This window comes from Malurus melanocephalus, unplaced genomic scaffold (genome assembly GCF_030028575.1).
Source record: "Malurus melanocephalus ecotype Western Australia unplaced genomic scaffold, MMel_1.1 scaffold_233, whole genome shotgun sequence".
Lineage (NCBI taxonomy): Eukaryota > Metazoa > Chordata > Aves > Passeriformes > Maluridae > Malurus > Malurus melanocephalus.
The window spans coordinates 1,103,742-1,116,038 of NW_026623465.1; the positions used below are offsets into that span (position 1 = coordinate 1,103,742).

General features: G+C 38.5%; 1 protein-coding gene across 3 annotated transcripts in view; it reads right to left on the reverse strand.

Moving 5' to 3' along the window:
• Positions 1-12,297, reverse strand: part of PBRM1 (polybromo 1) — a 50,825-nt gene that overhangs the window by 21,182 nt on the left and 17,346 nt on the right. For all 3 annotated transcript variants that reach the window (XM_057374827.1, XM_057374826.1, XM_057374828.1), the window contains exons 11-18: positions 9,187-9,328; positions 8,615-8,712; positions 5,663-5,939; positions 4,745-4,850; positions 2,937-3,579; positions 2,186-2,397; positions 1,227-1,412; positions 259-416 (exon numbers count right to left, since the gene is read on the reverse strand). In XM_057374827.1, coding sequence (XP_057230810.1) covers positions 259-416; positions 1,227-1,412; positions 2,186-2,397; positions 2,937-3,579; positions 4,745-4,850; positions 5,663-5,939; positions 8,615-8,712; positions 9,187-9,328 — 1,822 coding nt within the window. The remainder of the gene's footprint in view (positions 1-258; positions 417-1,226; positions 1,413-2,185; positions 2,398-2,936; positions 3,580-4,744; positions 4,851-5,662; positions 5,940-8,614; positions 8,713-9,186; positions 9,329-12,297) is intronic.

The following is a 12,297-nucleotide window of genomic DNA, read 5'->3' on the forward strand; positions in this document are numbered from 1 at the left end:
TACATGATTTCTGACTTGGAAAGAGGATATATTCACCAARCCTGGGGTGATCATAAACACAAAGCAACCAGCACAGGGTGAACTGGGTGAATTACATGCCAGGAAGCAAAGGAAAATACAAACAGCCCACAGAAGCAAGGCCTATTTTATTTAGTTATTACAGAATGTCTCTATGTCAGAGACATTGCCTACAGCTCTACAAGAAAATAGCAGAAAACATATTATTTGCTTTATAAATTAGTCCAAATAGCCTCTCACCTTGACAAACATGACCACACATTTGCCTAAAATTTTGCTAACAGGAACTTTATTGTAATAATCACTTTTGAAAACTTCTTTCTCCAGGAATTTTCGTGTTGCAAGATGAAACGTTTCATTTGGTCGATAAAACCAGCAGCCATAGAGCCATTTCTCTCCTTTAAAAAAGAAAACAACAAAAAGAAAAAAAAAAGAGAAGGGAGATACAAAGAAAAAAAATTGTAAAATTACATTSTGTAGTGCATAAGCCAAGTAAGAACAATTATAGATTGACTGATTAATAAAATAGCTATGTAGTCATTTATACTGAGAGCAATCTGCTTTTAAACAGAGCAATATTTGTTAAACTTTTCAGGAAAGAGAAACAAGGTTGTTTAAAAGCAACCTGCCAATTGTTACTTCTCCAGTAAAACCTGACTGAACAAAAGAAAGTAGAAATTCATTCTTATTTATAGATCTTAACTGTCAGGACTTGAAATGGCTTCAAAGTCCATACAACTAACCTGATTATATTTAAAGAATCTTAGGTAACTGCTCTTAAGTTTTTAAAGAACTATTTCTTTCATTTTATGCTGCGACAAATTATGTGGTGACAAACTCAAATTGATAACAATGATTTATAAAGAAGTTACAAATATATACTATTCTTCTAAATCAAAGGAAACCTGTGCCCAACTTTGATTCAGACTTCTAAGCACAGAAAAACAGGGTTCTTCTGCACCTAAATTACAAGGAGTCCATCCCACTCAGATCCAATCCCTGCAAGGCTTACAATTTGAGGGTAGGCAGAAATGAACCATGTGCAAAAAAAAAAAGCAACTCCGAAACAAGAAAAATACTCACTGGTCCACACAGTTCTACAAATAACATAAGGAACATCTACCCAGGAAAAAAAAATCAAATTGGAAGCTTAAAATAGCACTAAAAAGTTTCACCCTACTGTTTTCCTGCAGCAAAGRCATCCTTACCAGCTGAATCTTCCCACAGCCTCTCAATGCAGACGATGTGAGGCTGCAAGTTGGCTTCTGCAGGCTCCACATACACATAATCTCCCACATGGTACATGCTGTTCTTGAAGCTGCAGTCCTGGCTGTAGGTCCGATGCAAACTTGACAGCCCAGCTGATCCAGAGGAATCTTCACTCTTTTCAGCTTCTTATTTCAAGAAGGGAAAACCAGATGTTAGTAATGTCACATTTCCACATTAGCCAAGATTGCTGATGTCAGTGCCTCACTCTGAGCCTCGAGTGAGCAGACTTTACTGCTGCTGACATCTGTGAGGGAAGATCACCCATGTTAGAAAGGTAATTCAAGGACAAAATTGCCAACAGCTCTGCTCCCATCTGGGCAAAGGTGCAATTGCAGAGCTGTATTCATTCCCTGGATATGGTCCACAATGKAGCAAGGACAGGAACAGCCAGAACTGGGAAAGAAAGGACCTTCAGGGTAGGCTTCTTGCCCTACAAAATAGTGCAAGCCCATTCCTCTTAACACTCCCAGTGGCCAAGTACAAACACAAAAGGCTTACTCAAATCCCAGGTTTTTGGCAGTGTTAAAAGCATCATCATCATAGACAACACCATCAGTATTTGTCAAAAAGAAAATGACTAAAAGATCAGTTTATTATCAGCASAAAGCTAAAGTAAAAAATTGTTGTTTTCTAATATCCTTGAGATAATATTGGTACTCCAAGGTACTCTGATTAAAGAGTTCACATAGGCTTAATATCTACCTATACCTCTTTCTTAAAATCCCTATGCCCTYGTTGATAAGGATCAAAATAAAATGAATCTCTCCTAACTTGAAAATAAAAGACTGGGGAACAAGCAGACTACTGAGATCATTCTAGCAGGCAAAGCTGCAGCACCATATCCATGGGTACAATTTTTCATTAAGTATATTCAAAATTAATAAAAAATCACAGTTACCTCTCTTCTCCTCCTCCCTTTTGAGCTTATCCTCTTCTATTTCTTTGGGTAGCTTTTCTTTCTTTTCCTTTTCTACATCATTGTGAAGATGCTTGGTGGTGTAGCTGAGAGCGGGGGACAGCAGAATCTCTCCATTTTTACAAAGTTCATCTCGAATTTTAATAAAGAACTGCTGAAGTTCCACTGCATCCTCGTAGATCTCTGAATCAGTCCTGTACAAAAGCATGTACAACAGGGTAAAAACACAGTTTGTGCAGGGTCAAACAGGAACYTCAACACGCCTATCAATCACTACTCTTTTTGATCAATCAAAAGCTTCCCTCTGCCAGCAGATTCCTATGCTTACTCACAGAAAGCAGCAGAGGCTGACCTGAAGCCATGAAGCATTAAGTGATGCTTCACCTGTTACTCGACTGTCAGTTTGCATTATTGTTTACCCAAACCAGTATTTTTGTACACACCAGTCCTGAAATGCCAGGAAAATCAAAGGTAACTAGTTGTGACCAAGGCAACTTGTCACTGTACCTCTACAATCTGTTAACTTGTGAAAACTTGCACAATGGTGTTATTAACAAAACTGACTTATTTTAAAGCAAACATTCCACTGAAGACCTGATAGAGCTTTTGAGATTTACCTTTCCAAGCACGCATATCAAGGAAAGCAAAGACTTTAAAAAAACTTCAGCCTTTGTCTAACATTAAATGCAAATGGATATCAAGATAAAGGATATCTGAAAAATAAGGGTCTCACCTGTTCATTCTCCGTGCCCTCTCCAGTACCTCAAACATATTCTCCTGGAACAAGTCCAATCTTCTATAGCGATTATTTTCAACATTTTTTCGGATAATATCAAAAGTTAGAGGAGGTTTATTTGGGAAGTTGGGATCAACAGCAGGAATCTCAGCTAAGGAGTCACTATAGCATCTGCCCTCATCATCCTGGTGGCTCATAACGGACACAAAGAGGTTATGGATAAGTTCTTGAATTAGCAGAGTGACATTGGGCACATGAGAATCCTCATCTCCTTCTATTTCTCTCCGAGTTTCAAGCAGAACTTTATGCAGGACCAAGGCATCTTTATAAATCAAAGATTCCGGYTCATTATACGTGCAAGCGTTATTGAACATCATGACAAAGTCCTCCACCATGGAGTCGATATCCTGGTATTTATTTGCCATCATGTGGCTCCTGATCTTTTCCATGTCCACGGGTTTTTTGATGGTCACGTAGTAGTCGGGGAGCTCGGAGCGGGACGGCAGCCGCAGGAAGATGGCACTCAGCCGCCGGCCGCGCTTGTCCGTGTAGTTCTTCACCGCCTCGTACACCTCRTTCAGCTTCTGCTGCATTGGAGTCATGTACTTGGATTTTTTAGGAGAAATGCCACTTTTTCTACCTAAGATGACAAAAAGAAAAAGAAGCTGAAATTACAAAGCCAAGAAGTTGCACATTTCTTCATCCATCTCTAATGCGAACTGAAGAATCGCTTATGGAAGAACCACTCACAACRTGGAGCCAATTCCAGGCTGCAGCTKCTTTAATTTTTCRTAATTGTATGATTTTTTTTTAGTGTTCTTCTTGGCAAATGCAGAATATGTYGCTCCATGGTCCACCTAGCAAAGGCCTCCTTAGACTTCAGCATGGAAAACATCATTTCCTACCTAACAGCATTAACAAAATTTTGGTCATACAGCTCTACATGAATTTCTCTCTGCAGCTGTTAAAACCCCACTCATCACAGGGGTTTTATTATCACTAAAATTAAGTATTCAAAATATTATCAGATTTGTTTATGACACATTTATGCCAAATTAGAAAGGATTATTACAAGTACARTGTAAAATAAGACCTCCCAGGGGATTATCAAGTTGGCTTTTTGATTAACTCAGGATCTCTGTTACTGCACAGACTCTGCCTGAGAGTTCTCTATACCTGCACCTTAYCCAAGAGCTGCACATTTAATTTGTAAGAGGAAAGTGTGCTGTTATTTTCTTTAAGCCTTTTTGTGCAAATTTATCCTCAGTTTGGTCAGTTCTGAACACATATTATGGGGACATAAGACTCAAGGAGTAGCAGCTTTGTAAGGGCAACAGCTCCAGGAACAGACAGGGGACATTTCACTTCCATGGTTTTCATGGTTTCAGTAACTTGTCAAACCAGGTTCACTTTTTTTTTTTTATCACTCGATGTAAATCCCAAACATTTAACCAGGGAAACAGAGCTTTGCTCAGTTTGAGAAGCRCTCTACTTGACTGAGCACATAATGCACCATCCAACACTTGTATAACACTACATGACTAAATCTCACTCATTCTACCTATTCCCAAGTTTTCTTCCTTCACTTGAAGCTGCTTTTCTTAGAAAACATTATATGCAACAACTTAATTCTGTTATATAATACAGACATGACATTGCTGTCAAGATTTTGAAAATATAGTTCTACTTTCCTTGTCAGTGTTAACAACTGTGCAGAACACATCTATTCAGAAAAGAAGATCTGTTTATCTGCATTGTGTTGTAAGTGTTAAAACGGGAAAAAGCAAAGCACGAGGTTTTCTTACTTAGCTTTAGTTTAGGGGATGCAACATCATCATCTTCAGCCAAGGGTCCCAGCTCTTTCCTTTTTTCTTTAAGGATCTTTTCCAGCATATGGGCATCATTGTACACCTATTAATCAATAAAGTAATCAAAACCCAACCAAAACAAGCTTTACTGAGTTTAGACTAGTTTAGAATTAGTCCCTAAAAAACATTTAAATGTTAGTTTGGAAAAGCTGAAATCAAAACTGAGTACTTTATTCAAGGTGTATACTTGAAAAATAAGTCCATCTTTTTAATTGACTTACGCAGAACTGATGACACCACATAAATCAGGGAGCTACAAATGTTGAATAAATTATCCAATTAAGCTGCATTTTTATTTCAAAGACTTCAAAATGGCAAGGTGCAGCTGTCTTATCAACTTCCTCATCAAACCCTTCTGCTGAGCATGAAAGAAGCCCTGAATCCCTTGTGATTAATCAAGGYACAAAGGACTAGAACAGTCCTGGGTCTGCAAATCCAATCCTGGTGATGAAGTCTTGTGCAGTAGCTGATTAAGTTCCTTATYAGAAACAGCTGAAGGAAGGTTTCTTATCACTACCCTGGTTCACATCATCCTTCCTTCTTGCTGCCTGAGAAGCACCTCAGTATACACACAGCCAACAAAATACTTGTAAATGAAAACCATTTCCCTTTCAGACTCATTTTGCTAAGCTAAACAAATCAGGTCTTCCAGTCTGATCTCCCACACTCTCCACTTCCAGGAAAACAAAGCTAGTTTCTTTCTAAGACATATTTTCTAGGAATTCTGAGAATTTCTAGTTTAGTTCAGTAAACAATTATAATAAATAATGTGAGTAATAAAGTGAAACCATCCTAACAGAAGTGTGTGTGTGCAAAGCAGCAAAGAGAAGGGTGGCTGCTGAGTCCAGTGAGTACCTGGGAGCCTTCCTCGTTGTAATGCCTGGCATTGCGGAACATGAGCTTCATGTCCTCAATCATGGCCTCTTCTGCCACGTACTTGTCATTGCGGATGTTGTGCTCTATCATCTTCAAGTCCATTGGTTCCAAGATAATTTTGTAGTAGTCTGGATAGTCCTTTTTGGATGGCTTAACCATGAACAGATCACAGAGCCGCCTGCCCGTGCCTGGCTCCCGAGCTTCTAGAACTGCATTGTACAAGATCTTCATCCGCTGCTTTCGTATGTTCTTTTTACTGTCAGGTTAAGAAGAACACAAAGGAAAAGAATAATTTCCACACTTCCAACACTAATATCAAAATGATATTAACCACTACTGTCAAGAAACAACCAGAACCACCTAAACACACAAAAAATTTCTATATTCCAACAGTGCATTAGAATCTTCAAATTGTGACAGCCATCAACAGATGCTGTCACAGCAGCAACCAGCAGCCTGATGCAGAAACAGGAAATGCCTCTTGGAGATGATTGCTCTCTCATTGACCTTAAGTGTTCTACACAATGAAACAAATAACTTGTTTTCAGAAGTGCAAGGCCAAAAGAAGCCTTGAGYACTTTCCAGCTGCAGAGAAAAAGATCAGTCAGGATGAGGCATCTGAATCCAAGAGTTCAACATCCAAAGTGAACAGGGTAAAAATCCCAGCTGGTACCTTCATRACTACCTCTACTAAATACAGGATATCAAAGACAGAAGCTGTTTATCTCAGTGTAACTTTGTACATTCTTCAGTACCAGACAAAAGAAAATAAGGACATCAAGGATGTAGTAGAAAGAGCTGCTTAAATATCTGTCAATCCAAATGAAGTTACAAGTCAATAAAGCTCACCAAAACTGCAAACCCAAGTAGAAAATGGGCTATCCCCACAAACTTTACAATCAACCATCATGTTTTGGTTGTCTCCAGAAATGTGACAGCACAACCAAGACATGGCTTATCACAAAATAGTACATGGCTCCCTGCACAAATATTGCATGGCCTATAAGCAGATCAGATAAGGGAGAGGAAAAATTATGTCAATGTTGTATAATCTTAGCTCAGATACTGCAGCACTCAGAAATACATTCACTACAAAGCACTTTTAAACAGGCTTCCAATCTGCAATCTCCTTAAGATTTATTCAGGTAGTTATAACTTCAATAGTATGACCTGTATAAACAACAACCAATCTTCAGTTGCAGAATGTGCAAAACACCCTTGTACAACTTTTAAGAAACCAAACTGCAACACAGATTTTCCATTATCTAGATCCTTTCCTCACACATTTAAAATATACCTAATTCAGCACAGTCTCATGCCCCATGCCTCTTGCCCCTTGGAGATTAGCAAAATAACTAATGAAAACTAACAACAAAAAAAGTCAAAATATATCCTCTGTAGGTTAAAACCTGATTTTTCTGCATTATTGTCATGGCTGGCAGATGTTGGTTAGTTGCTCACRTTAGCAGGTGAGCAGTGCCACAACACAGACACGCTGCCAAATTCCCCATTTGAACACGTTTCCAGCTTTTTATCACTCAGCTCAATAGCAGTGGGCAAAGCAAAACCAAAGCAGGTACTCAGTTTGGGTCATGCACCTGATACAAAAAAGGAGATACTCAGACAACTTTCCTCTGGGTAATTATTTTCCCAAYGGGATGAATTTTGCATGGGTTATTAGTTTCATTTTCCAACATTTCAGAATTCTTCTCAGGGCCTCACTTGTGATCAGCAGTGATCTTGTGATCACTTGTGAGCCTTCCTATCATTCAGAATGTGAAATGGGTAACAAATATTGAACTGACAACATCAAAAGCATTTTCAGCTTCTCTTCAGGCATCATTCTGACTTCCCTTGCCTATGAAAAAGGGAAATCCCTTGTTCCCTTTCCTCTTTTACTGTTCTTAGATGACAGGGCCTGACACGTTTTTTTCTTTTAAGCATTTCAGTATTGTCTGGCATAAGGTGATCAAAAGCAACATGAGGTTAAAACGACACCAATGACAATTTGACTTACTTGATTAGGTTATTACTTCTTTTTGAATCTGAAGATCACAAAACCAACAATTTTTGCAATTTGTTCCTTCTTGACTACCTGGTTCTGCGGTCTGCCCTTCCTTTCCTCTACATTTCTTTTTCCCAGCATCCCTAGACTGTACCACCTCCTAAACCCAAGTTCATATTTTCTCTCTGCAGATTTTTAATGAGTGTCCATTGTTGCATTTATTTGACTGTTCTTCAGTGACTCCTTSCTTTTGCCCTTTTCCATTCCCTTCCTCCCCCCACAAGTGCTGTTACTTTGACCAAACAAGAAATAAATATCCAGGAAGCTGAAGATCATAAGCAACACCAAAGAAAGATGCTGGGTTATTTTCACACAGGCTCTTGCTACTATTGCAGTATTATTATCAGAAACTGGCATTTGTTTTGAATGATACCATGAGGCAGAAACTTCCCCTTGTTGGARTGAAATGCATCACCAGTATTAATCACATAACAGCTATCACTGTAAAGAATAYCTTCAATAAGCCATCATTATGCTCACAAAAGAGTCTATTTTCCAAATCACTGGGAATTTGGTTTATRTTACAGGACCCAAAGTAATCAACCTCTTATAATCAGTTTATCTATTCCTCAGGCTAAAACAAAACAAATCCCCCCAAAACAATCGTGAAATCCACTGACAAAATTACCTAACTCAGTTCAATTACAGTGTCCATTTCACTTACTGAACTGCTGTTGACAACTGCCAACTAATAGACCAAAACAGGGAAATAAAACTCRGCAAATAGTTTTGAATTAATTAGAATCAACTTAATGTTTCAGAATTACAAACCCTTACACAAATGCTAAAAGCTATGGCTTAATATTGTCTTTAACAGAAAGAGATGCAGCAATGTAATGGTCTGCAGGAATTAMAGAGGCACATACCTTTTCCTTTTTGAGCTTCCAGTATCAGATGTAGCAGAAGAAATCATACTGTCCCCATCCTCGATGTCATCTCTCCTAGCAAGCTCCTTCTTTTTTGCCTGAAAAAAGAGGAAATCCCTGAAGCCAAACTCACTGCTGGACACTTCCAGAAGAGCATTACACAGCAGTATAATTATTTTAATATGTCAGAACAACTTTTGAGGAACTGATTTGAAAACAATAACATTTCAGACCGCAGCACTTAGCTGGAACACTTAATGAATTCAGAAGGGTTTTAGCATTACCCAATTACATGCAAACTCTAAAAAAACCCTACATCATCAATTTCCTCACAATTTAATTGGGTTAGGAGTCATAGTAAGTAATAAAGTGACCAAAAGAAACCACAGAWGGCAGCAGGTTTGCTGAAGAAAAAYCACCTTATGATGCTCCTCGTTCCCACACTTCCCCATGAGCAAGAAAATAATTCTGCAAGGACAAGTCTAGTTAAAAATTATTTTGTATAAATATCCATTAGGAAAAAGAAAATTACATGTGAAGTTATATCCTTTTGCTTATTTTTCTCCACATACCTGCATAACCTGCTGCATTTTCAGCACCCTTTTATAGATGGCAGAATTGGGAACATTGTAGCGCTTGGCATTTTCAAACATCAAATTCAGATCAGCCTCCAACTGATCTAAAGTTTCRTATTCATGGTTCTTCAGCTTGGTTCTGCAAAAAAAGAAATACCAGTCAGGTATTTCACAAGTTACACAGTGGAAAACAGTTATTATCTTCATTTTCATGATAAATCAATACTCACAGACCTCCAGCTACAGAAATGTGATTGATTTTTTGATTCTCTAGTAACATGCTCTAATTGAGACTTATTAAAGAAACATCTCCTCCTAAAMATGGTTTCAGTAACTCTGAAAGTTGTGGAGACTGAAGTGTTGTTTCCATACTCAGGTGAGGCACAAGCTCAGGCTGCTGAGAATGCTGCAGTGCCCTGAGCCCTGAACTCAGGGTGCCAGGCYAGCTCTGCACAGCCACAAACACTGCCTCCCCTCCATCAATTCCACTCATCTTCAGTGAGAGCCAAAAGTGCCCAGCACCTCCCACTTGAACCCTCCAATTTGTGCTTCWCTTTAAAAAACACCTGGTTGCTGACTGGTGCAACATGCAAAGCACAATTCATCTGAAAACAATTACAAGAGGCATAACAACAGGAAAAAAAAAATTTCATATGCTAAACACATGAATTAACATGTGTTAATGCTTAACTTAATGTGTTTTCTTGCTGAAAGTTCTAGTCAACTTTTTAAACCTTCCAGTACTTCATCACACACAGCAGAAAGTATTAATCTGCAACAACACAAACCCCAAASCCTATCAGAGCTGCAAACCACAACCATCCCCTTTCACAGCTCCATCCTCACCCTCCTGTCTGGCACATTCACCAGTCACACACCATCCTTTAACCCAGTCTGCTTCCCTGCTTGATGGAGCATTATCACCACCACCAAATAAATCTAGAAGAAAACCTTTTAGTCCCAAGCTTGCTCCTACCACCATTTGTTTATTCACAATCCAACAAGGTGAAGGCCATCTGATTTTAAGCAAACAATTTACATTCCCAGCTGTGCTCATCAAAGGCCTGGCAGCAAAAGTAAAAATCCACTTAGACCAAATGKTTGGGAAAGTGTCAGCTTCCAATCAGGGATGTAAGGAATGACAAATGTACAGGCACAAAAGTTGTCCTGTTCTAACCTGCGAAGAACCTCCTCTCCTACCATTCTCTTCTCTGTCAGCAAACAATAGGATGATTATTCAGGCAGGTTATTCACATAAGTAATTTGAACAGATTTAATTACACTCAAACTCAGCAGAGTATCATGACATCTCAGGATTTAGAGATGAAGCGTAGCTTCACAATAAGTTTTTACCAAGTCATCTCACCAATCTCAGTTCATAAACATCAGTTTATTTCACAAAGGGAGGCAAAAACTAACCAAGCCCATGGCTCTACAGAAAGTCACTGCCAACRTAACACAAATTATATACTAGAAATGAGGAGAAATTCCTGTGAAAATAACTGWCAGTGATATTAACTGTATCTGAAAGCACTGGTAAAATTGGAAATAATACCCCGTTAAACATAATGACCTTTGCAAAATGAGGAAAAAGTTTCAAACTAAGGCTACAGTTTCATAAGGCCACTAAGGCCAAACCAACACTGGCACGACATTTAATTTGGTCAAATTAAATSAGAATATTAATTAAAAGAATACTGTAAGTTGGAACTCAACTTCCCAAAATGTGTACTGGAAACTCATCAGTCCTTCTAGGTAGAATATGTGAGACGACTGATAATGAGAGAGATACTCTCTCCATATAATCAAAAGATACATTTATTAGACACATTCTTAGCCTAAAAAATTCCCACTCAAAAAATTCAAACACCAGGAGATTCAACTTATTTCCTTTTATTCAGAAATTGTGAAGTGCCAGTCCTGCCTCTTCAGAAAAAACACAACCCACTAACAAAGAGTGAGTGGGATCAAATGTTCTATTCAGGATGAGACTCTTCTTGTAAAATACATTGGGAACCTTGTTTATTTGAACCTGTGATTTTATAAAGGCCTTATTTACAATATGCACTGAAAGTAGTCTCTAAGTTTGGTATGCAAAACTGGTTATACAAACAGAAGGTTATACAACTGGTTATACAAACAGAGTATTTTAAAAATATACAATATTCACCAAGTAATACGCTATATTAAGTGATGAAAGGAATGAAGGTACTTCTAAATCTCTGATAAAATGAAAATTTACGTTGTATTCTAARTACTAGAGACAAAATTTTCTCTGTAGAGAATACCTTCCCAATTGGCTCACTCCTAAATCAAGCAAACAGGAACACAGAAGTTCTCCATAAACCTTTCAGACTTTAGCCCAGGCACCAGTCTCCATTACTTCAACRTAAGTTCCACTCTTTTAATTGCCATATTGCTAAAACTATTAAGTTTTATGGCAAAATAKGCTTGGCCAGGTGATGACATTTCCYGTAAGTTCCACTCAAATCATTAACTAATCCAAAACCAACAAGARTCACCACAAAATTCAAGAGAACCTCAAGACATCACATAAAAGCAACATTTAGATTCCTGTGTCACCAACCATTGTCCAAAAAGGGTCACATTCATAAGAAAATTGCATGTCAATTATTCAAAAGTAGCTAAGTGTGTTTTATACCAGATCCCCACACATTTTTAAACCTCAGCTATAACCCCAGGAGCACAAGACACTGGGGTGTGCCAGTGAAGATACCAATTTCAGTGCCTGTACTCCCACTCTGCTCTCACACATGTTTARGAGAGAGCTGCTGCCAGGGAATTCCCTGGCATGCCTTCCTCCACTGGTACAAAAAAGCCAGACCCACTGGCCTTGGGGATCATACTTGTTAGCACTGTAAAATTTATTAAGGAACAGTGTTCTTGTAAGTCTGCCAGGATCTAGCACTTATGCACTTGGGAACTGAACACATTGTCCWGCATCATTTCCTGACTGTTCCTGTGATTATTTGTAATTACAGAATGACTTTTCCCCAGCAACGTTAGGCTTGCACAGTAACTTCCACACTGGGCACTTTAACCACATGTGAAAGTCATAGCCTTGACAGCATCACACCTTTCTTTCTA